Below are 22707 nucleotides of genomic sequence, written 5' to 3' on the forward strand. Positions count from 1 at the left end.
TCATGGGTATTCAAATGAATACCCAAGATTTTGGAAAAAAAAAAAGTACATATATGAAGTTATATTATTCCATATGTATATATAGAAAAAAAAGGAAAAATACTTATATCTATTCAAAACTCAAAAGAAGCCCAAACTGAACCCTCCCACCACCCAACATTTCAGGCCCGTTGGCCCAATAGAAAAAAAAGGCCCAATTCCTCTCTAACCCTATCTCATCTCCTCACCTCCCTCCCCTTCCCATCCCAGCCGCCACGCCCACGCGTCGCCAGCCGCCGCACGCGCCATCCCGGCCGCCTGCCCACGCGCCTCGCCCGTCCTCGCTGTCGCGACGTCGCCGCCCGCCGGTCGCGCTGCCCAGCCGGCCAGCCCACCAGCCGTCTGCGCGCGCGCGCGCGGTGCGCCTCGCCGTCGCCCGGTCGCCGGCCGCCCACAGGCCATAGCCGGCTCCGCGCCTCGCGCCTCCTCGGCCCTCGCCGCTTCGCCGAGTCGCCGGACGCCGGCTCGCCGCCTCCGCGTCTCCGCACGACCGCACCTCGCGCCCGGCGGCCGCCTGCACGCCTCGCGCCCTCGCCGCCTCCGTCCTCGAGACCTCGACAGCAGTCTGCAACGGTGAGTCGCCGAGTGCCCGTAAGACATGCTATATTGGTAAACTTGACTTCCGTTTTTATTATTGGTATTTTTATCTTTCTCCAAACAATCTTAAGCCTTATTAAACATTTTATTGAATAGGCCTTATTAAACAATCTTAGGCCTTTTTTATCTTTAGCTAGAAGAAATTAATTAAGACGAGATTTTTTCCCCCTCTCTTTGAAATTTGAATGAATTCAAAGAGAAAACGCTAGTAGTGACCGCCGCAACTTACTAACGTAGGAGAGGACAAGGAACAGGATGAGTTTGCCCAGGCTGAGGGCACAGAGGTGGTCGATGAAGCATAACGCGTACCACGTTCCTGAGCAAATGCCACTAGATGATCGATGATCAAGAACAACATATTAAAACCCTAAAAAAAGATGCCGTCAAAAAGGCGTGCAATTTGATCACACCATTTACATGGATTATTCTTCTCATCGGATGTCATGCATTGCAATTTGATCACACCATTTACACGGATTATTCGAGATAATATAATTTCAGTACAAATTCAAAGTCTTTTTTCCCGGAGAATATAATTTCAGTACAAATTCAAGTACTAATTAACTTATTGACAAGGCATTGTCGACGAGCATGGCGACGCCGTTCGCCGTGGCGCGCAGGGAGGCCGGCAACGTGTCGTGTAGGCGGTCGCTGCTTCGAGGCGGAAGATGTAATGGTCCTTCCTCCAGAACCGCATAGCCAGCCCATCCGACGGGCGGGTCCACTTACACATACCACTCCACTTACACTTTCGTCCTCGCTTCGTGTAAAAGGGTTAACCCTGGAGTGATATGGTTCGAGGGAAGAGGCCTTATAAGTTAGTTCCACCCTTGCTAAACTAGCGCACATAGCTCTCATGGTATTAAACATGCGCACATAGCTCTCATGGGCCACATAGGCTTTGTCCTAATTAGGCCAGGATGTCATAGAAGTAGACACGGATGACATGGCCGGCGGAGGTGAGTGAGGTTGCCACAGTGTTGGCGGCATCGGCGGTGGCGGCGGCGGAGCAGGAGTTGGAGTTGAAGTCCTCTTCGTTGACCTCGAGTTTGCGTGTTGTCCTTGACCTCCTCCCTCTCCGCGCGGTGGAGGTGGTCTCGGCAACATCAGAGTTGCTCTTGGGAGGAGCTCGATGGCAAGTGCATGCTCAAGAGCGCCTACAAGATGGCCATGGCGGCGTGCTCTTGCTGCTGCCACGCGATGGTGGGGATGCCGTGCTACCTCTGGCGCACGTTGCGGAGCACCAGACGCGTGCGCCGTGTACACTGCCATGACGACGACAACGTGGAGGAAGGAGGAGGAGGATGGGACAGCTCATTGTCAGACTTCGCCTGGAGCTCCAGCAAGGATGAGGAGGAGGAGGGCTCCACCTCCACTGAAGGTGGGGAGTACGGTGGCCACGGCGGCGGTAGAAGGGAAAGGAGGAATCAAGACCAGATGCGGCGGTCTCTGCGGCTGAGACTGATGAGCTTTAGGTGGGTCTAACTATTTTTTATATACTTGTTTGACTGACATATGGGTTCTGCATGTTTTGTTTTAATTTGTTAGTCTTCAATTTTTCTCTTTTAATTTTTCTTTTTAGGTCAAACTACCACGTAAGCGTCACGTCGATGCCACGTGGGATGAAGACCTAGTTAAAGGAGCCATATAGGTACCATGCTAGCAAAAACCAGGGACAATACTGTTGAGAGACCTTGTTTGCACTCGTTTTCGTAAGTTGGGATGTTGTATCCGCTTATTTGCGGTCTATGAACGAATTGGTAGGCCTGAAATTGGGCTTTGCTCTCCCATGTTACTTGCATGAATAAGTTTACTTTAAGTCCCTCAAAAATTGTTGCCAAGTCTGTAATTCGTCCCTGGACCTCAAAACCGAATACAACACATCCCCAACGTACAAAACCAGTGCAAGCGAGATCCCTCGGCACTATTGTCCCCGGTTTTGGCTGATATGGTGCCTATATGGCTCCTATGACTAAGTATTCATCCTAGGTAACATTGACATGGCAGTTTGATCTTTAAAAAAATAAAATGAGCAAAATTGAAAACTAACAAATTAAAACAAAACATACAGGGCCCATATGCTCCTTTAATTTTTCTTTTTAGATCAAACTGACACGTAAGCGTCACGTCAATGCCACGTGTGATAAAGACCTAGTTAAAAGAGACACATGGGCGCCATATCAGCTAAAACCAGGGACAATACTGTCAATGGACCTTATTTGCATTGGTTTTATAAGTTGGGGATGCGTTGTATCCGGTTATGAGCGTTCTAGGAAGACTCAGCGACAAAAATTGGGATCTAAAGTGAACTTATTCGTTACTTGCATAACAAAATGTTATGGGCTTCATCTTGTCTTGTTGTTGCTAGTACTTTCTAGAGCACTCGGCGTGGAGGGATGGCAGCGGCAGCTCGCTTGCTGCCGGTGGCGGCGAAGCGACTAACGACGACGGCGAGGGCGAGGCGCCTCTCCACCTCTACCTCGACGTCCCCACCCGCCACTGCCGTACTCTACGACCAGCACGGTCCGCCTGACAAAGTCCTTAGGGTGGCTGAGCTGCCGGCGGCGAAGATCGGCGAGCGCGATGTGTGCGTGCGGATGCTGGCCGCCCCCATCAACCCCTCCGACCTCAACCGCGTGGAGGGCGTCTACCCTGTTCGCCCTCCCCTCCCTGCCGCTGTCGCAGGCTACGAGGGGGTCGGCCAGGTCCACGCCCTCGGCGGCGCCGTCGATTCCCGGCTCCTCTCCCCCGGCGACTGGGTCATCCCTTCTCCGCCCTCCTTGGGCACCTGGCAGACCTACATCGTCAACCCAGCCACCGCCTGGCACAGGGTTCGCTCCGATGTGCCTCCCCAATACGTCGCCACCGTCACCGTCAACCCACTCACCGCGCTCAGGATGCTCTGCGACTTCGTTAACCTCGCCCCTGGTCTCCTGTCACTGCTTTCTTCTCTTTTCTTTCCCTGTAATTAAGTCTCACCCCTAGCCCTGGATACGTTTGTTTCAGGTGACACTCTTGTCCAGAATGGCGCTACCAGCATTGTCGGCCAGTGCGTCATTCAGCTCGCCAAACTGCATGGTCTTCACACCATCAACATCATAAGGGACAGGTATGTATGCCTACCTACACTACATCAACGCATTCTGCATCCAAGCTACCCAATTGATGATGACTACGCTAGCATCTCCATAATTTGTTCTATAGGCCTGGTTCACAAGAGGCCAAGGACAAACTTAAACAGCTTGGAGCAGATCATGTGTTTACGGAAAGCCAGCTAGACATCAAGAATATCAAAAGCTTATTGGTACTTCTCCCTACAGGCCTGCATTTCCGTTTCTTAATTCAACCTCAAACTACCTACTTGTCCACCCTTTTTCATAATAAATATATGAACTAATGTGGTAAATTGTATTTACTCACTCTGATACTGTTGAACCAGTCCCCTGTATTATGGAAATGCTTCCACACATGGATGATCCTTGTAGACGCTTTTACATTTCTGCTAATAGAAATGGAGGGGTACCCACCCTTTTGATCAAACAAAAAGAAACTTGAAATGCTTGGGCTCCTAATTAAACTTAGTCATGAGTTTTACTGGAAGCTATTTTGCTGCTTCACAGCTAAATGTTACAGTGCTGTTTCATTTAATTAATGGGAGTGCCTCGCACTAAACAATTATCTAAAAAATTAACAGTAAGGAACAGGACAATCTCAACTGTTTCATTATACTGCTGCTATTTTGTTTACTGTGGTATCAGGGTGCTTTGCCAGAACCTGCATTAGGGTTGAATTGTGTTGGAGGAAATGCTGCTTCTGTCATACTGAAATTTTTAAGGTAGTGCTTTAAACATGAACAAAATTCTGATTAGAACCGTCTTTGTCTTCCACATATATTTATAAACTCTCTCTTTAGGCAAGGTGGCACAATGGTGACATATGGTGGAATGTCCAAGAAACCTGTTACTGTTTCTACTTCATCTTTCATTTTTAAGGTTAGTACATCAGATCTTTGGTCCTTAACAGTGGTCGACAGGGTTTCTAATTTCATATGCAATTTACTCCAGTTGTGTACTCTAAATGTTTATACCAATCTACTGCTTGAAGCTTCTGGCATCGTAATACTAGACTAGTCTAGAATTAGAATCAGGGGCGTTTGTCTCATAAGCACAAGTCATAGGGGCGGCTTTGTTAGACGACTGATCAGTGAACACAAGAATTTGTTTCTGCATCAAAAGTATCACCTGTGATATCATAAAGTTTTGAAACATCATGTAGTTCCGAAAGAAGAAACCCTGCATGGAAGTTTGAAAGACCAATCGTTTCTTTGTGCTACCATGTATCATGTCGTTTATGTCAATTACTTAGCATGGTTTTCATAGACAGTATTTAACACAATGCTATTTTGTTAAGTAGGATCTTTCCCTAAGAGGATTCTGGCTACAGAAGTGGATGAGTTCAGATAAGGCAGAGGAATCTAGAACAATGATAGACTACCTGTTGGACCTGGTGCACGAAGGCAAACTTAAATACGAGTACGTAATGCTACTCTCTTCTTGAATTGCTGTTGGATTACACAGAATGAAACAAATGTAGGTCCTATCATATATGAGGGAGAAATGAATTGTTTTCGTACAGGATGGAGTTGACGCCCTTCAGTGACTTCCATTTGGCTCTTGATAAGGCACTCGGCAAACATGGAAGCCAACCAAAGCAGGTTCTCAAGTTCTAAGATAATGCAAGGACAACGGATGAGAGAGAGCTTGTATTACAAAAACAGGAGTAGAAAAAAGGATGTAAACAGTGCATGTGTGCGTGGCTAGGGGATCGGTGGCCTCTTTCAGTAGTAGTTACCAGGCTGACTTGGGAAGCGGCAATATGTTTTGCGGTGATTGCAGCGGATCTCTGTCCAATAATGGCGGATCACTTCACTTGAGAGTAGAAAGACGTAGTATATCACTTCACTTCAATCCCCCCGCGCAATATGACCTTGTGTGGTTGTAAGTTCTGAAGTGGTATTGATTACCGTCCGATCTGGAGAAAGAAAGTTTTCACTAGATTATCGTCACCGATTATTTGCTCTAAGTTTTCAAAAAAAATTCTTAAAAGATTTCTTCTGTATTGATTAGACCACTTGTTTTAAAATATTTAAGTTTATTTCTTAAAATATATAATCTATCCCTATGATCAAGTAGATAATATCAAATAATCAAACTGTCTAAATTGCATTAATTTCTGAGTAAAATAAATAGTCAAATATCATATCCAAAAGTAGCACTATATATTTTCATTCAAACTGAGGAAGTATGTTTGGCAGGCACAATACAATTATATAAACCTATATATACTAATCTTCAAAAAGAATTTTCATTTAACACGATTGAAATAGCTTGAGCCTTATGAAAAAGAGAAAAATGTTTAACGCGGCTAGTGTAAAATCAAAATGAGAAAACAATCACGCTCAGTTGTTTTTATGTTGGATTTAATTCTTTGACTCGGCTTGGGCACTCTTATATGATAACTCCGTTAGTTTTAAAAGGTAGAGATAATTTACTCCATGCTATTGAGCTTTCCCAGTCAACGATTTGCCATCGACATTGTCTCTTTCTACAATATATCGATGACTTCGTCGATGGTTGTATAATATTTTATTGGGCCGAGCCATTTAAACAAAAAATACCCTTAGAGGATTGATTTATCTAATTAGAAGTTTTAAAAAAATATGTGACCTCCTTACACAACATGGAAGTTTCTATAAGTTTCATGTTATTTTTGGCATCTTTACTTTCTACAAAAATATTTTTGTATGATATATCTCATAGAACAGATTCTCTTTAAAATGTACTCGAGCCCCCTTAAAAAAAAGAGAAAAATGTATTAACGCTCATGTGAAACCAAAATGAAAACAATTGAAAAGAAAAAGAAGATGAATGTTGAAGCAGGAATGAAACCCAAGGACCCCCTCCCTAGTAGATGCGATTGAGAGAGGGGGCCCACCTGTCTGTCAAAGACAGGACTCAGCCGCAGTGCCCCCCTCTTTCTCTCTCTCTCTCTCTCTCTCTTCTCCGGCTCCGGCGCCGCCTCCCCTCGTTTTCCGAGAGAGAGAGAGAGAGAGGCAGGCGGAAGGGGGGATGGACGACTACGCGCGGGAGATGATGGAGCTCAAGACGCTCGTCACCCGCACCCTCGAGAAGAAGGGCGTCCTCGCCAAGATCAGGGTACAAATCCCCCATCCCTCTTCTTCTCTTCTCTTGCTCACCTTTCTGCGGATCTGACTCACTACTTGCGGATCTCAATCTCCGGCCCGCCGGAATTGCTTCTCTTCACTGTTTATTGCTTCCTCTCACCTTCGACTTCCATGCGCCGCACTTGTTGAAGGAATTTTCTCGTCTTGACAAAGTCTACTGCTCTATTTAGGTTTCAATTTGTTAAACAAAAAGGGATCTCACGCTTGCCCTACTTTTGTTTGCATTGTCAATTAGAGTGCAAAATGTTGATCTACACACATGCCATTCCTCGTGTGCCAAGATTCTAGACATCTGCTATTTAATTTTTTTGTTAAATCTATGTCCGAAATTTAGATAATAGTATTATCCTTGAGGAAGGAAGTGGATAGCTCTACTTTTCCTCATCTGTTGAAGCCAGGTTATAAAGCCATGTGCTCTCTTCAGTTTCAAGAACCATTACATTACATTACATACGAAAACCCTCCTATTACCATAAGGCGTGATCTTGTCTTGCACTCTTGCTTGAGTAGGCTGAGCTAAGAGCAAGTGTGTTCGAGGCCATAGAAGAGGAGGATAGGGTAGTGGAGAATGATGATGGTGGGAATCCCGCTTTGCTTGGTAGCTGCAATGACCGAGCTAAGCAGCTGCATGCTTCACCATCAGGTTTGCCTTCTTTTCTACCCAGAAGTTCAGATTGTTTCCCATGCTGCTTCAAAAATAATTTATCTCATATGTATGATTCTCTAGATTCCTTTTTTGGAGATTTGTTTTCATACCATTCTGTGAATTTGCAGCTTGCCAAAATGCCACCATTGTGCCAAAGTAGCATCTTTATTCGCTTCATCTTTCTCTTCTACGCTTATGAAAGAACCTTTTTTCTATCCTGCTGATGATTAGTTAGTCTTTGCCTTTCATTTCTGCTGCATAGTTTCTTCTTCGGTTATAATTGATTTACGTCGAACATTTTCTACTGCTCTCAGGTAGGTTATTAACAGCACTTGTAAGTGAATACTTGGAGTGGGCCCAGCTAAGTCACACGATGAAAGTTTATCTGCCTGAATGTAATCTGGTAACAGTTTGCCATATCTCATAAATCTTGGATGGATATGTCCAAAATCAACATCTGCTAATGCTGCTATTGATTGTTGGCTGTTGCATTTGTAAATCAGCCAAAGGACTTCTGGAAGAATGAATTAAAGGATTTTTCTAACAAAAGCGGAGCTGAAGGGAGCAGGAGTGCTGAAAGTGGCCCCATGCTTCTAGATGTTCTTGAAGGATATCTCAAATATGAGGTACTCTTGCTAACTCAGAGTCTCAGGCAGACAGTATATAAATGTATATGGAAATCTTTCTGTTTATGGAATTTTGATTTGATTAAAATCCCTGTGTTGCAACAGGATTTTAATTAAAGAAAATTATTATTAACCCATTATTACCATCATTTCCTGCATACTTTTTTCTTTTAATAAAATGTAAGGAATTGGTAATGGAGGTGGTTGACATGTGGACCCTTTGGTCCTACTTGACCTTTTTCTTTTTCAAATAGTAGAGAGTTGGTGGTGGGAGGGGTGGCAGATTCACCACTCACCACCACCACTACTCTCTTTTATAAGAGTAAGTAAAGATATCCACATTTTTCTTTCGCTGTTCTTGAGCCCATGAATTAGCTATCAACACTTCTATTAGTGATACTAGTAAAATGTCCTTGTGTTGCATAGATTTCAACTAGCTATACTATGTATAAAATATAAAATACAATAGATAAATAATTATCGCTAAAACTTATTCACTTGATTAAATGAGACGAAATGAGCACCTATGTATACTTGTATACAGATATACAATACTTTTCTATGGAATTTCTACAAATAATACACACAAGGCTACATATTTTTTAACCACGAAAAATCTAGAGTGAGGTGGGTGTAGAACCTATCATAACCCCAAACTCTCTGTTTCTCTTACTCTTCTAAAAGAAAATGCATTTTTACATATCTTAGTTTTAATCTTTATTTGCTTATATTGCCTGATTTTGGTTACTTGAATTGCTACATTGAGCAGAATTTGTCTCAAACAAGGATGGCTGGTACTGGTAGGAGAATAATCAATTCCGAGTCGGATCCGGCTCTAAATGCTGAACATAGGAACACGAGGAGGCCACCGTCGTCTTCTTCAGTTACAGGCTTGCCTCCTATGGGAAGGTAACAGCTTACTACTATTCAGCTATTCAATTTGCAGATATTTGTTGTTTCCTCAAAACACAGGTAACATTTCCTTGCAACTCGCAGGCCAATGCCATCGTCACAGATGTCAGGTAAATTATAATTTTTTTCTCGGTTTGTTTATTTTATGCTAGAGTGCTCCTCTAAAGCTAGCGCTTTGGACATTCAGACCGAAGAGGGGGGTCTTCGGCTTCCAATGCAAGGAAGGATGAATACAACTGGAGATATGATGCTGATGATATCTCTGAAGAAGTGTTGCGAGCATCAAGTGCTCTAGAAAACGTCCAGCTAGACCGGAAAGCTCGCAATCTGACGACTTCTTGGAGGTTGGAACTATTGCCTTTCTTCTTTGCACCTTCCCTTTTTGCCTGGCCATTTGTTTCTGATCATAGAATATCTGTTTCCAGGCATCCAGGCGACGGTGCTGAGTAAAATCGGAAGGTGGGATGGGTCCAATTCACCATTGCGCTGCTTGGACCCCCTTGGGCCATTTGTATCGTTTTGGTTGCTGCGGTGGGATTGTGCGCTTGCGTAGAAGAATGCTCAGTGTTGATCATGCCTACTGTACTCCTAGCTCATTTGTTTATGCACCATATATGGGATTTGATTTCTGCTGGACAATCTTGTTCTTGTGCGTATAATTTTAGTTGCGTGTAGTTTCTAACAAATTTGCTTTTGCTTACATCGGGAATTCTTGTTACAACGTGCATACAAACCTGCCCTGCAGCAGTTCTCTCCAAATCCAGTTTCCTGCTCCTCTTGTAACTCCTTTGAGCAGCATTCACTTATTAGTTGCCAACAACAATTCCCAGCGGTATCATTTGATAAAACCAATTTGCACATAAACAATGTGTTAAACCAAGATTCTGGAGTGGTTACATTTCAGTTTTGTCACAGTATCATTTGGTAATTTATGCCTAATCTAGCTAGTAGAGTGACAGCACACTAGTTCGGAGGCCTAGCAATTGCCTATTAACACCTCACTCAGTTCACTGACATTATTCCCCTTTTTGTTTTGTTTGAGGAGTATACCACGTTAACATGCCAATAATTGCTGCCAATGCTACTGGTATTGTTCCAAGATGAGTAGATTGATCTCGAGATTATGCCTTCCCTCTGATCATCCACGTACTCGCGCGTGCTGCATCTCTAATTACTCCTGCAATGCACATCCAAGCACTTAACATCGTAGCAACACATGACACAAACCTATACTATGTAGCACTGATTGACAATTTTCTTACAGAAAATACAAAAGGTGAAGCGACAATTACATTTCAGGGGTTAAACAAGTGTACTAACTCCAAACAAGCACAGACAATCGCAAGTACGACTGCATGTGTTCTTCAGCATATGGAATTTTGAGCGGACTTATATACACAAATCTGTATCTCTTTTTCTTTTTTTCATATCAGTAAGTTAACAAGGCAGTCCTTCCTAGTTTGCAGTTACCTCAACCTTGATATACAGTGGCATGGAACAATTCTTGGATGAGGCATTCTAGGGCAGCTATTTTCATGTTGCTGATTTTTTTTTCCTCTGAATAGATTAGTCAGCAAGGTCCTACAAAGTGCATGAATTTCACGACATAGATTGTCAACTTTACAGTGAATGAATTCATTGCCAATCAATACCTATTCAGCTATCAACATTACTGCTTTTCCTGAACATATTCAGCTACCAAATGTGACCCTAAATTAATTATATTATGCGGTTGTGCCAGAATTCTCTTACATGAACCATCATGAAATCTCACTCCAAAACGGAAAAGCCTAGGCACACGACAATTTCACAGCAATCATCTAAGAGTGTCCTCCAAGGAGGCTGTGGGTCTGTAACGTAAATATCATAATATGCTACTTGATATTTTAAGCAACCACTTGCACATTTTTGGCACAAAAAAACATTAGTAAGTTCTGAATGAAAATTACAGCATAAGCATACCTTTTCTTGCAGTCACTGATCTCATTACCATTTCTAAATCCATCCAAGCAGTGACAGCCACCTCTTAATGCTTCAACAACAGCATCAGAACCAATAGCTTGGTCACATCCTTCTAACTTGTTTTCTAATCCAGCATCATTAGTGGCAACCAGAGTCTCCACACTTGTTGATAATGTTGGCTTTCTTGGAGGATGAGGTTTGGGGTGGTTGTGCTCACCGTTGTATACAATTTCAGCAATCCGGCCATCTGGTGTCATCTCCACCTTTCTCTTGACAGGGCATGTTGGGTGAGTGCACTTGTAGTAGCTCCGTGGGAACTCGCTCCCTTTCACTTGCTTCTGCCCATACTTCCTCCAGCTGTAGCCATCGTAGGACAAACTGTTCTTCGCACTGACATTTGGCTTCCTGACACTCTGGGACACTGTCAAATTGTCCCAACAGGCCCCCTTTCCTGTATCTGCTTTCTTTTGATCGTATGCTGTATGTGTTCCACTGTCTTCTAGCTAAAAAGTTCAGCATGTTGTTAGAAAATGACCATATGATCATGTCAAAGGTAGGTTCAAAATAATCTAATGGACAGATGTATAATTATAAAAAGCATCATTTAAAAGAAGGTGCAAAATTATGTAACTGTCAGAAAGAAAATGAAATTTCTTTCCAGGAAACAGAGAAGTTGAATTTCGTGTCGAACTGACTCTGGTTGCAGCAATTTCTGTCGATGAATTACTCAATGGGTGTGTGAATCGCGTTGCCTTTGGACGCCTTAATATAATCTCCTCCAGGGAAGTAACCCGAGGAGAATCAATAGCAGTGGAGTCTTCCTGGAGCATTGAGAAGGACCTCAATCTGGAAGAAGGCCTGGAAGCCACAGGCTTCACAGCAGCAACCTTCTTGTGGCTTTGCATATCGCACTGGTGAAATTTTTAGCACAGTTTATGTACCAAAGTGAAATGACAAAGAAAGAAGGTAGAATAACACAAAATTTATGAACACAAGTCATGGATGTGCTCCCCTCTGCTGCTACCTGTACGTGGTGAATGAATAAAAGAGAACAGAGGGAAACTCATAGTGAGCTAGATGTAAAACTGAGGAATTGACCAAAAAAAAAAGAAGAGAAGAGTGATACTGGAACAAAATAGCATGCATGGAAAAAAAAAGTGAATTTATGCAATCTATAGCTGAATTTTGAAGCCTGGTTGAGACCAAGCAACAAAACATGCAGAACATGCTGAAGTAATAATGCTTTATTTCAAGATGTTTACTTGTTTTCCTCTTGTGCATGTACAAAGCAAAAATTGAGAAAGGAAGAAGAATCATAGTTCACATACCCAAGTCCCAAAGTCTTGTGCTGTGACAGGCAGACTGGTAGATGCAATCGAAGGGTGAGAAGGAAGTTGAGTTGAAGGGCTGATAAGGAGAGGAGAAAAGGAAGATAGTTAAGGATGCATGTATGACTGTTAGGTCCGGAAGTGGTAGGTAGACTGGCAGATGCCAGATAGCTGCCCTCCTTGCTGCAGTTTACCAAATGCAAATACCAATGACTCGGCTCATCTAACATTACTAGGTAATGTACCAATTTAATCTGTGGATCACAAAAACATAAGATAAGACCATGAGCTCCAACACTGATTCAACCATATACTCAAGTAACTTGCAAGCATAAGCACAGTAGCATTGTTGCATTAACCATAAACAGCAGTAATAAAGAGTATTTGAACTGATGAATTCTGCAAAATGGATTACTACTTACTTACACAAGACCTAGTATAGTCTACATGTCCTTGTTGCAAGCTCAGGGGAAAACAATCACCGCAAGCACAGAGACAATTAAGCTCTCAAGAGCAGCACAGAATGAATCAATAGCTAGGACTGTTGGTTGCTGTTGTTGTTCTATATGGATCACAGAACATAAGGCTATGAGCTCCAACACTGATTCAACCATTTATACTCAAATAATAGGCACAATAGCATTGTTTCATTAACCATAACCAACAGTAAAGAGTATTTGGACCCCAAAATTCTGCAAAAAGATTACTACACAAGACCTGTTCTATTTGTACATGTTGTTCTTGCTGTGCTCACAGAAAACCATATATATAATATCAGTAAGAACACGAAGACTACAAATAAGTTGTGAAAGAGCAACAGCTAGCTAGCACGAATGTTGGTTGGTGGTGGTGTTGTTTTGGATGAGGGTATGGATGAGCTGCAGCAGCTGGGTCCTCATGGCCTTGACGCTGTCGGCGTTCACCTCCCTCTTCACGGCCTCCAACCAATCGGAATCGGAATTGGAATGGCGGGCGCGGGTGGGCCACCAGTTGCAGATGGCCCTGGCCACCGCTAGCACGAAGACGCCGCAGTCGTAGCCGTTTGTCTGCCTGGGCGTGGGGCCCTCGATGAGCGGGATCGCGGAGGCGGGGAGCAGCGGGCGGAGCACGGCGGCGAGGCGGCGCGCGGAGGGCAGGTTGGTGGGTGGGAGGCTGTCGTGGTGGACGAAGCGGGGGCCGGAGACGGCGTTGGAGTTGTCGAGGACGAGGAGGGTCCAGTGGGAGCCGCCCTCGGCGTGGGAGACGTCGGGGTTGTCGTTGACGGGGAGGAGGACGAGGCGGCGGGAGGCGAGGCGGAGGGGGTCGGCGACGGCGGCGACGGAGGCGGGGTCGGGGAGGTTGGAGAGGAGGTAGGGGACGGAGGGGGGAAGCAGGAGTAGGTCGTCGTCGTGGTGGTCGGCGGCGAGGTGGGCGAGGTAGAAGGCGATGATGCGGTCGTTGAGGAAGTGGGGGCCACGGAGGATGGTGAGGTCGCAGCGGAGCAGCACCACGTCGCCGTGGCTCAGCACCCGCTCCTCCTCTTCCTCGCCGCCGCCGTGTGCCATCGCCGGTGGGGTGGGCGGAGGAGAGGGAGACAAGGGGCTCGCCCTCCGGTTTAATTTGCGCGTTCAGGCCAGGGGATATCCCTTAACCCTCTTCGGAATAGTATTAATTTATTAATCTCTCTAAGGCTATGTTTAGTTCATATAATTGGTGATAAGTTTGGAGAAAATCGGTAGTTTGTAAAAAAAGTTGAGAGTTTATATGTGTAGAAAAGTTTAGGATGTGATGTGGTGTGATGGAAAGTTGGGGGTTGGGGGAAAGTTTGGTGTGAACAAACAGGGCCTAAATGCCGTGGGATCGCTGTAGATCCGTGCAGTCTATTTTGTCATTTCGCTGTTGATCTCAATCATATCTTTTATTTAACAACTAACTCATTTTTCGGAGGACAACGAGTGGGTTTGTGAGGTAGCTCCAACATTTGTAACACATAATGTAGCTTAGCAGATAATGCAATACGAGAATGAAAGAACATGTAACGAGACAATCCTTATTCGTTTGACAAAACAACATAATGTAGATACTTCATTATGCTATATAAGGATTCCTGTATTAAGGACAAAGAGAGTTTTTCAGACTTTATAAAAACTGTGTTTGATTTTGTTTTTTTTATCAGTTATTTGATGTACACATGCCCTTCATCCCAATATAACTTGGATTATTATACGATTACTTTGCGTCAACACCATTCACAAAATAGTATGTGACAACTAATAAGATGTTTGGTAATAGTTGGATATAATTGATCACTACGATCATCTTAATGCAATATGTTGACACTATTACCCGATTAGATACTTAACCAAAGTAGAGTGGTTACTATACATTAACACATAGTGCATGTTTGGATCATGCCCTGACAAATCACGCTTGAGCAAAGCATCATTCCCGAGCGTCCAATTTCGTACGCCTATAGCTAGATGCACATGTCTAGGCAAGAACCCTAGGTCAGAGCACTATCCAAATATGACATGTACTCCTGGACATACATAAAGACCCCCTCTCTTGGAAAAAAAAAGTTAATTGCACAATGGCTAGGTATATTTACAAAAGTTTTATATTGGATCACTCTTTAGCAAATGTTTTTACTTTGAGTTAGGTAATCTTACCTCTAGTGTAATTTAGACTCGTTATCTCCATCTTTTCATCTCTCCCTCACCTCTGGCTTCCTATATTTGCCACCATCATTGTCACCCATACTTTAGAGTTGCTCGCTTAGCCCATGCCATCCACACTTTGAGCTCGAGCTTTGTGTTGCCGGTGGCCTCTTGAGTTATGTTCATGTGCCGTGTCAATGTTTATTTTGAGTTGAAGTCCCCCGGCGCTGTGGTGCTCATGCTTGAAATCCATATGTGCTGGCCCCTGATCGGGCGCAATCTCTATTAATATTAGCGGTTAACATAGACAATGGGGAGGATAAGAGATATGAATGGGAGAAAAGGACTTTCAAAGCAATGTTATGTTCTAAATCGTGGAGATAGCATAGTTGATGCCTTTTTCTAGTCATTGAGCGAACAAGCAGTTCAAACCATGGAACAAAATTGAGAGAGGGGGGCTCGATGACTTGGAAAAAGGGAAGTGAGTCAGAGTTAGCAATAATAGCACGCAATGGATGATTCTTGATGTAGCATGATTTTGTACTCATAGTGGACGACGACACCGTGGCGGTCAGGAGCAACACATATATGTTTTTGTTGGGAGCATATAAGATAATGAAAAATAGAGGTGACGAGGTAGGGAGGAAGAAGATAAGTGGCTAACATGTGAATCAACAGACCAAAGTGTAAATGTGGTAACAATAGGTAGCAATAAAATGAAAATATTGGAATGCAACTTACTTAAAAATAAAAAAGAAAAAGAAAGAAAAAAAAGAAGAGGAAGGCACAGGGGAGGGCACAGGAGGAGGAGATCCGGGTCCCTCCATCCCTCGTCTTCTTCCTTACTCGTTCCTCCTTCCTCATCACCACCATACGCGAACACGACGACACCAGCCAGCAAGCAGCGGAGGAGAGAGAGAGAGAGAGAGAGACTCCATAGACGGCCATCGATCGTACGCGACTCCCCCCATCCATCCATCCACCCGCCGGCGCCCCCTCCCTCTCATCGATCGATCGATTCCCACCGCCGCCCCCGTTTTGACCACCTACCTAGGGTTTCCCCCATCGGAATGTGAGTACTTCACCCTCTCTGATCCCCCCCTTTTCTTTTCTGATTGTTGCTCCAATCCACTTGGGAGCATAATAGACTCTTTGGATTGGATCCTCGATTTGAAGGATCAGCCCCTGCGCTTGCCCCCCCACCCCTCACTTTCTCGTTTATTCGATTTGATGATAGGAAGCTTCTCTCTCTTATTAGGGATTGATTGATTACACCGTGTTACTACAGATTGTTATTCCCACAAACAAACAATCTCATGTACTACTAATAATATTATCTTTCATGTCTCCTGCCGCTGAATTGCTCCCGAAGGATGACCATGAGCGACGATGGAGACCGCACCTGCCCGCTCTGTGCTGAGGACATGGACATCACTGACCAGCAGCTCAAGCCCTGCAAATGCGGCTATGAGGTTTCTTCCCTTCCCTCCCCACCACTCTACTCTCCACACCCCCCTTCCATTCACCTCCCTTTTGCATCTCACTGCAGATTTGTGTCTGGTGCTGGCACCACATCATTGATATGGCTGAGAAAGAGGACACTGAGGGCCGCTGCCCCGCATGCCGCACTCGCTATGACAAAGATAGGATTGTCAAGATGGCTGCCACTTGTGACAGGTCCCTCCATCTCAAACCGTCTTTTTTCCTTTCACCTCACTAACTGCACTGACATGCGAAGATGGCCGCACAAGAGCTTAGGGTCTTCAGTTCAACAAAACGAAACATCACCCAGTTGTCGTGAATTGTGGTTTGCAAAGCGCCATAAGCAACTTCTTTTACCTGTCTATCGCATCGGAAATTTTGTACTTATGCTTCTTTTAATGGAAACAGGACGGTAGTGGAGAAAAATGTGGACAAGAAACAGAAGACCCAAAAGGTCAAGTCAAAGGCCGCGGTAACTGTGGAAGCTAAGAAACATCTTGCTAGCGTCAGGGTTATCCAGAGAAACCTCGTGTACATAATTGGACTACCTGCAAATTTATGCAACGAAAGCGTGAGTACCATATTGTGCACAGACAGATTCTTTTCAACTGAGTAATGTGTATATTTTGTTTCTCACCTTGGCAACACAATTCATTTTTTATTTCAGATACTTGAGCGCAGGGAATACTTTGGTCAGTATGGCAAGGTTCTGAAAGTTTCAGTTTCTCGGCCGACTGGGGCTCCTTCCCAGCAGGCACCAACAAACAACAGTATCAGCGTGTATGTTTATGTGAATCTCATGCCACATGTTTATGATGTTTCTCTCATGGATAAACATGACCTATTATTTCAAGTGATTAGATATATCTTACCGTATGTACAAGTGGTGTTTTCAAGTTATGCTCTCCTGTACTTTCCAAGCCTAGAGCATTTAAGCATAGGTGATTTATTGTTGAGAAATTATATGCTTAAATATAGATGAAAATGATGGCTAATTCAAATATGATATGTCCATGTTCTTGCAATTAATTTCAGATTTATATTACCTACTTAACAGTATGATTTGACTAAGGATCATGAATTTCCATATCCATTTGTGAATCAGTGAATGCCACACCTAGCAGCCTAGTAGCCAAAGCAAAAGATGTAGATTTCTAGTGTTGAATAATCAGATAAATGCAAACGTGACTGCTTCAGTCATATCATGATCATTATATTAACTATGGTATGTACTAATTGTATGTTTACATCATAAGTCTGATTGAGCTCAGAACCTTTGCATATGCAGATGTCAGGTATTTCATAGAATTTACCTCAAGGATTATCAAAATTTTCCTGTCTGAGCACTTTGTAGTTCTTTGAATGCAGCTCCATCTTTCTCTTAGGAATCCTCAGCATCGACTGGATCCATGTAGATTCCAAAATGTGAAACTTAGATTGTATATAGAATGCACTGTGTGTGTTGAAAATGGGCTCATTATTGTGATGTTTTCAGATATATTACATATGCCAAAGAAGAAGAGGCCATCAGGTGTATTCAAGCTGTACACAATTTTGTTTTGGAAGGGAAAGTGTTAAGGTCACCCTCTATGCTTTGTAGCCTTATTGCAGCAGTTTTTTTTACATAACGCAGTTAGCCTAATCGTTAATGGTTTGTTGCAGAGCGTGCTTTGGTACTACAAAGTATTGCCATGCATGGCTGCGGAACATGGTATACTCGTTGCTTCATCCTGGCAGCTTTATTTACCATTACTCTACCTACTGCCATCCTTCTGAGGGCTTTTATCTTCTCTTTTTTAGACCTGTGGAAATCCAGATTGTCTCTATTTACATGATGTAGGAAGCCAGGAAGATAGTTTCACTAAAGATGAGATAATCTCAGCATATACAAGGTAAGCTGAGCTCGTTGAACATATGTGTGGAAAGTTCCACTGTTCCTTATTATGGCACTGTGCCAGTCCTAGCCATATGTACTTTTTCCCCTGCCAAGCCTACTGCTACTGTTACTATATAATGCTCTTCTGTTCTGAGAATTTGTAGTCTATCAACTTTTCCCTATACTATGCATGAATTATTATGCTTTGCTAAATGCTAAGATTTTCAGTAGTTCTGATTGGTGCTTTCGACTCATCATCTCTCGTTCCTACAGGAGTAGGGTTCCCCAAATGGCGTCTAATGTTTCTCAAAGACGCGCAGGGACTGTATTACCTCCTCCAGCAGAAGATTTCTCATATAGTGCAGTGGTTGCAGCTAAACATCCAATCAAGAATGGAATAACTGTATGTTTTTTATACTGAAAAATCCATTGGGACACTGGACATGTTCATTTCTGTTTGATTTCATGCTGCTACATTAACTGGTCTTATTTTGTACAGAATACTGCAAATCAATCCAGGCTTTCGCCTCCAAACAGTAGTTCTGGGAGATCCACACTTCCACCAGCTGCTTCATGGTATGATGCTGCTTAGGGTCTCATGATATGTTTTAAAATGTGAATTTGTTGCTAAAATTTTTTTGGTATGAGCAGGGGGCATCGCGATTTGAATACCAGGACAACAGCAACTGGGGTGGCATCGTCACAATCTCTTACTAAATCAAAAGCAGATCCTCAAAGTAATTCATTCTCGAGTTCTTCGACTGTTTCAAGTACAAAACTACCTTCTTCATGGAATGATGACACAAGCACAGTTCCGAAAATGACGGAAGGACGAGATAGTTTGTCTAAAACCTTGAAGCCATATAAGCCTGGTATTGCAAAGGAAACCCAAGCTGTAACATCACTGGAGTCATCGCTTGACATAGACTTCTCTACCATACCTTCAGCTTGGAACGATGATGATGTCACATCAGATGGCATGTCAAAAGGAAGTGACGAGAAGCAGGTTGTAAATGACAATGGAAAGTTTGAATGTTCAGTTTCTTCAAAGCCAGCTGAATCAGGGCATCTTACATCGAAGTCAACGACATCACCAAAGAAAGACATCGCAGTAAACAGTACCAGGCAAAGTCCTCTAAATTGTGTATCAAGTCCATCGGTTTCTAAATCAGAAGTAAAGGATGGTGATGGTGATTACCAAGTAACCAACATGGCTTCTAAAACATCTACTTTGGTAATTAGAAAGGACCAATCTAATCAAGCAGCTATTGACACAGCAACCGAAGATACTAGATCTGAGAGCACGGATATTGATAGGCTTTCTGTTGGAGTATCTTCAGTAACATTAAGCAGAAAAGATGGGGTTCAAAGTATTGCCGAAAACCAACAACCGGATGCAATCCTAAGTACTTCAGTTGTGGTGCCCTTTAGTCAGAATTTGAAACTTGCTGAGTGTAATGATTCTACATGTCAGCCTAGTTCAGATAAGCATCGTGATTGGTGTTCAGATATCCAGAGTAGTGTGTCTCCTCAGTTAAATGACATAGAAAGTTATGCAGTAGCCACTGATAAATCTCATGGTAGAGTGCTGGATGCTGCTGATCAAGCTTCGTCTTCACCATATGTCCATTTCCCTAACACTGCTCCTATTTCACTGTGGAATGGTAAAGAGATTAACCATACATCAACAAGTGATAGAACTTCCACAATGATGCAACCTGGGCTGTTATCTTCAGTTGACAGCACTTCTACCATGTTAAATGGACATCAAGAAGGGCTAGGGACTATATATGCACCTGGTAAGGTTTCTGAACATCCTAGAATGAAAAACCATCAGCCTGGAGCAGTTGGTGCAGTGAGAATTGATAACATAGGCAGTTTTGACAAGGCTGTAAGTGTAAATAAGGATGAGAGCAGCATAATTGCTGATATTTTGTCTTTGGAGTTTGATCCATGGGATGAGTCGTATTCAACGGCTAACAATTTTGCTAAGATGCTTAGTGCATCTGAAAAGAACGATGTGCTTTTTGATGCACGTTCATGGAAAACAAAAACCAGCAATAGTGAGTCTAGATTTTCATTTGCTAGACAAGATAATCAAGGAAGCCTCCTAGATTCATCTATGAGAAATTATAAAAGTGAGCAGAATTTCAGTTTGCCATCCCAGAATTCTCATGGAAACATTTATCAGAGTGGCATTGCATTTCAATCTCCTGAGGAAGGTTTCTCAAAGAGCAACTCTCTTACTATGTTGGATATGCTAGCTACCGGTGAGTAGTATGAAGTTATATTACGCTGCTTGTTTATTAAATTCTTAATGAACAGTGAGATGCAGTACTGCAGTTAATGTTTTTATTTTAATATTTATTTTATATATTTGAGGTAATATTAATGTGTCACAAAACAAATAGATATATTCGCTAGGATACAGAAGGGATCCAATGTTTGTGCACCCATTCCCCTCTTTTAATTCAATGTTGGCAATCTTGTAACATATGTGATTGGGTTGTGGAGCTATTAAGTATAAAATGCACTGTGTTTTTATGTTGAAGCATTTTAGTAACTGATGTTTTCACCATGGTACTTCTATGTACTTACAAAAAAAATGCTTTTTCAGGCACATCAAAGCCTAAAGTATCCGCGCCTCCTGGATTTTCAGCACCAGCAAGAGTTCCTACTGGGTTTTCTTCTGGATTTTCATCCCATGAGGGGTTGAATCCACCTCCAGGATTTTCATCTCATAATGGGCCTAATCCCCCTCCTGGATTTTCTTCTCAGGGTGGGTCTAATCAGATCTATGGTTCGGCATACTCAGGTTCTCTCTCTCTCTGCTTCTCCTAAAACAATTTCAGTTTCTAATAAGTTTGCAATGTTTTGCAGAAACTCGCCCATTTGATGATCTTTTGGGTATAAATACTAGCCATTATCAACCACAGTTAGCTAGACAAACAAGTGATATAGAATTTGTTGATCCTGCTATATTGGCTGTGGGTAAAGGGCGGATGCCTGGAATAAGTGATTCAGGGTTGGAGATGAAAACTTCCCATACTTTTCCTTCGCAGTTGCAAACATCAAATGATCCAAGGTTTCAATTACTTATGCAGCAGAACATGCCTTCCCATCAAAATGTTGGATTTGCAGAACATGTTCAAGATGCATTCAACCCTATGAATGATAATTATCTTGCATCCCGACTTATACCTCAGAACCATGGTTCTCTATCCTCTTACACACAGATGTCACTCCAACAACCTAGAAGCTCACATCTTACAAATGGTCATTGGGATGGCTGGGGTGATTTGAGACAAGGGAATAATGTTTCCATGCCTGACATGTCAAGGATGTTATATCCAACTGAAGCAAACAACTTCCACATGCTGGGTTCAAATGATCTGTATAACAGAGCTTTTGGACTGTGATTATCTTTGGGAGATGCGACTTGACCTATCACCCAGCTAACTTGCACATTTCTCAGTTCTTGAAATTGATTGGTTGCACAGGCTCAACTTGGTGATTGTTGAGCTTGTGGATTGGCGCATGAGTGTTTATTGAAAGGCATTGGATTCAAGTGGACCAGCATGAAACTGGGTGTGTAACCAGACGTTTCAAGCACCAGGTTTGTGTTTCACCATTCTATTCACATCTTTTTTTACTATATTATATGCATGGCTTGCTACCCCTTGTCCTGGATAGGTGGTGTGAGTTATCTTCTTATTGCATTGGTTAGTACTGTTTGTGCTTGGTCTCTTCCATTTTATTCTGGAATTTGTTGCTGTGTTTGTTCTGGAATTTGCTGGCAAGTTACTCACCATTTGCCTCGTTTGGTCATCAGGTTCTGTTTTGGGCGAAAGGATATATATATCAAAGATGCATCCATGAGGTTGTCCTTCAAGTTTATATATACTTGTGGTGGAAGCAGACTCGAGAATATATAAACCGTTTAGCATTTGCTTCTTTCTTCTTTTTTTGCCGTCATGTGGAAATATTTTCTTGGTTTTGGCATAGTAAAAGCGTCATTTTGTACATGATACGTTACTCGTTGCTAGTAGCTTTTGTGGTGCACATGAGATTATTTTGTTGATGGGTTTGCTGAACCAAACGTAAATGGCTATATGGTACCAGGCCAGCCAGCTTATGCTGAATTGGGTGTTGTTTGGTGTTGAATCAAAAACAAGGTCGAGGAGTACTTCGGTGTGCTGTTGTTAATAATATCAATTCATGACAAAATCTCTGTTCCTTTTTTCCTTCGAATTGTTTTACTAGCATCTACTAGTAACTAGGATGGCAGTTTCGTTCAGGATTTCAGATGCAGCCTGAGCTGCACGGCCAGTACCGTTCAATCTGAAAGGAAACGTTCTG

At 43.0% G+C, this 22707-nt stretch overlaps 4 protein-coding genes across 12 annotated transcripts; 3 read left to right on the forward strand and 1 right to left on the reverse strand.

Annotated features, from left to right (window-relative positions):
* Positions 1-258: 258 nt before the first annotated feature.
* Positions 259-5707, forward strand: LOC4351241 (enoyl-[acyl-carrier-protein] reductase, mitochondrial). 7 transcript variants are annotated; one of them, XM_015764298.2, is made up of 9 exons: positions 268-612; positions 2219-2396; positions 3005-3564; positions 3643-3745; positions 3841-3940; positions 4395-4471; positions 4550-4628; positions 5050-5168; positions 5272-5701. In XM_015764298.2, the coding sequence occupies exons 3-9, from the start codon at positions 3033-3035 to the stop codon at positions 5363-5365; spliced, it is 1104 nt and encodes a 367-aa protein (XP_015619784.1). In that variant the 5' UTR covers positions 268-612; positions 2219-2396; positions 3005-3032; the 3' UTR covers positions 5366-5701. The 7 variants fall into 7 exon arrangements, 6 of the variants coding, with proteins under 6 accessions (XP_015619784.1, XP_066162062.1, XP_015619782.1 ...); XM_066305965.1 differs by having other exon boundaries at positions 3015-3564; XM_066305967.1 differs by having other exon boundaries at positions 474-612; positions 2219-2287.
* Positions 5708-6608: 901 nt separating this feature from the next.
* On the forward strand, positions 6609-9703 carry LOC4351242 (protein TONNEAU 1a). The gene is made up of 8 exons (XM_015764299.3): positions 6609-6851; positions 7391-7523; positions 7841-7929; positions 8030-8152; positions 8922-9061; positions 9149-9174; positions 9252-9408; positions 9490-9703. The coding sequence occupies exons 1-8, from the start codon at positions 6765-6767 to the stop codon at positions 9512-9514; spliced, it is 780 nt and encodes a 259-aa protein (XP_015619785.1). The 5' UTR covers positions 6609-6764; the 3' UTR covers positions 9515-9703.
* Positions 9704-10835: 1132 nt separating this feature from the next.
* LOC4351243 (uncharacterized) lies at positions 10836-13975 on the reverse strand. Its single transcript, XM_015764300.3, has 3 exons — positions 13186-13975; positions 12355-12433; positions 10836-11529 (listed from the first exon to the last, which is right to left on the reverse strand). Exons 1-3 carry the CDS (start codon positions 13896-13898, stop codon positions 10951-10953), a joined length of 1371 nt encoding a protein of 456 aa, XP_015619786.1. The 5' UTR covers positions 13899-13975; the 3' UTR covers positions 10836-10950.
* Positions 13976-15822: 1847 nt separating this feature from the next.
* On the forward strand, positions 15823-22575 carry LOC4351244 (uncharacterized). 3 transcript variants are annotated; one of them, XM_015764184.3, is made up of 14 exons: positions 15823-16062; positions 16363-16462; positions 16540-16797; positions 16881-17043; positions 17140-17252; positions 17968-18051; positions 18135-18183; positions 18273-18364; positions 18622-18751; positions 18848-18924; positions 19000-20618; positions 20966-21163; positions 21229-21964; positions 22181-22575. In XM_015764184.3, the coding sequence occupies exons 2-13, from the start codon at positions 16380-16382 to the stop codon at positions 21765-21767; spliced, it is 3405 nt and encodes a 1134-aa protein (XP_015619670.1). In that variant the 5' UTR covers positions 15823-16062; positions 16363-16379; the 3' UTR covers positions 21768-21964; positions 22181-22575. The 3 variants fall into 3 exon arrangements, with proteins under 3 accessions (XP_015619670.1, XP_015619668.1, XP_015619669.1); XM_015764182.3 differs by having other exon boundaries at positions 16540-16667; XM_015764183.3 differs by having other exon boundaries at positions 16540-16667; positions 20966-21127.
* The last annotated feature ends 132 nt before the right edge of the window (positions 22576-22707 follow it).

This window comes from Oryza sativa, chromosome 12 (genome assembly GCF_034140825.1).
Source record: "Oryza sativa Japonica Group chromosome 12, ASM3414082v1".
Lineage (NCBI taxonomy): Eukaryota > Viridiplantae > Streptophyta > Magnoliopsida > Poales > Poaceae > Oryza > Oryza sativa.

Bases quoted from the DNA above. Each gene is read 5' to 3' on its own strand.
- LOC4351242 (XM_015764299.3), top strand. From the start codon at position 6,765: ATGGACGACTACGCGCGGGAGATGATGGAGCTCAAGACGCTCGTCACC. The intron at 7,524-7,840 runs GTTTGCCTTCTT...TACTGCTCTCAG, and splicing joins GCTGCATGCTTCACCATCAG to GTAGGTTATTAACAGCACTT. The intron at 7,930-8,029 runs GTAACAGTTTGC...TTTGTAAATCAG, and splicing joins ATCTGCCTGAATGTAATCTG to CCAAAGGACTTCTGGAAGAA.
- LOC4351243 (XM_015764300.3), bottom strand. From the start codon at position 13,898: ATGGCACACGGCGGCGGCGAGGAAGAGGAGGAGCGGGTGCTGAGCCAC. The intron at 12,434-13,185 runs GTGCTAGCTAGC...TCTCCTTATCAG, and splicing joins ACCACCACCAACCAACATTC to CCCTTCAACTCAACTTCCTT. The intron at 11,530-12,354 runs GTATGTGAACTA...TGAACTTTTTAG, and splicing joins CACAAGACTTTGGGACTTGG to CTAGAAGACAGTGGAACACA.
- LOC4351241 (XM_066305965.1), top strand. The intron at 3,746-3,840 runs GTATGTATGCCT...TTTGTTCTATAG, and splicing joins ATCAACATCATAAGGGACAG to GCCTGGTTCACAAGAGGCCA. The intron at 5,169-5,271 runs GTACGTAATGCT...GTTTTCGTACAG, and splicing joins GAAGGCAAACTTAAATACGA to GATGGAGTTGACGCCCTTCA.
- LOC4351244 (XM_015764184.3), top strand. From the start codon at position 16,380: ATGGAGACCGCACCTGCCCGCTCTGTGCTGAGGACATGGACATCACTG. The intron at 16,798-16,880 runs GTTTGCAAAGCG...TAATGGAAACAG, and splicing joins CCCAGTTGTCGTGAATTGTG to GACGGTAGTGGAGAAAAATG. The intron at 20,619-20,965 runs GTGAGTAGTATG...ATGCTTTTTCAG, and splicing joins GTTGGATATGCTAGCTACCG to GCACATCAAAGCCTAAAGTA.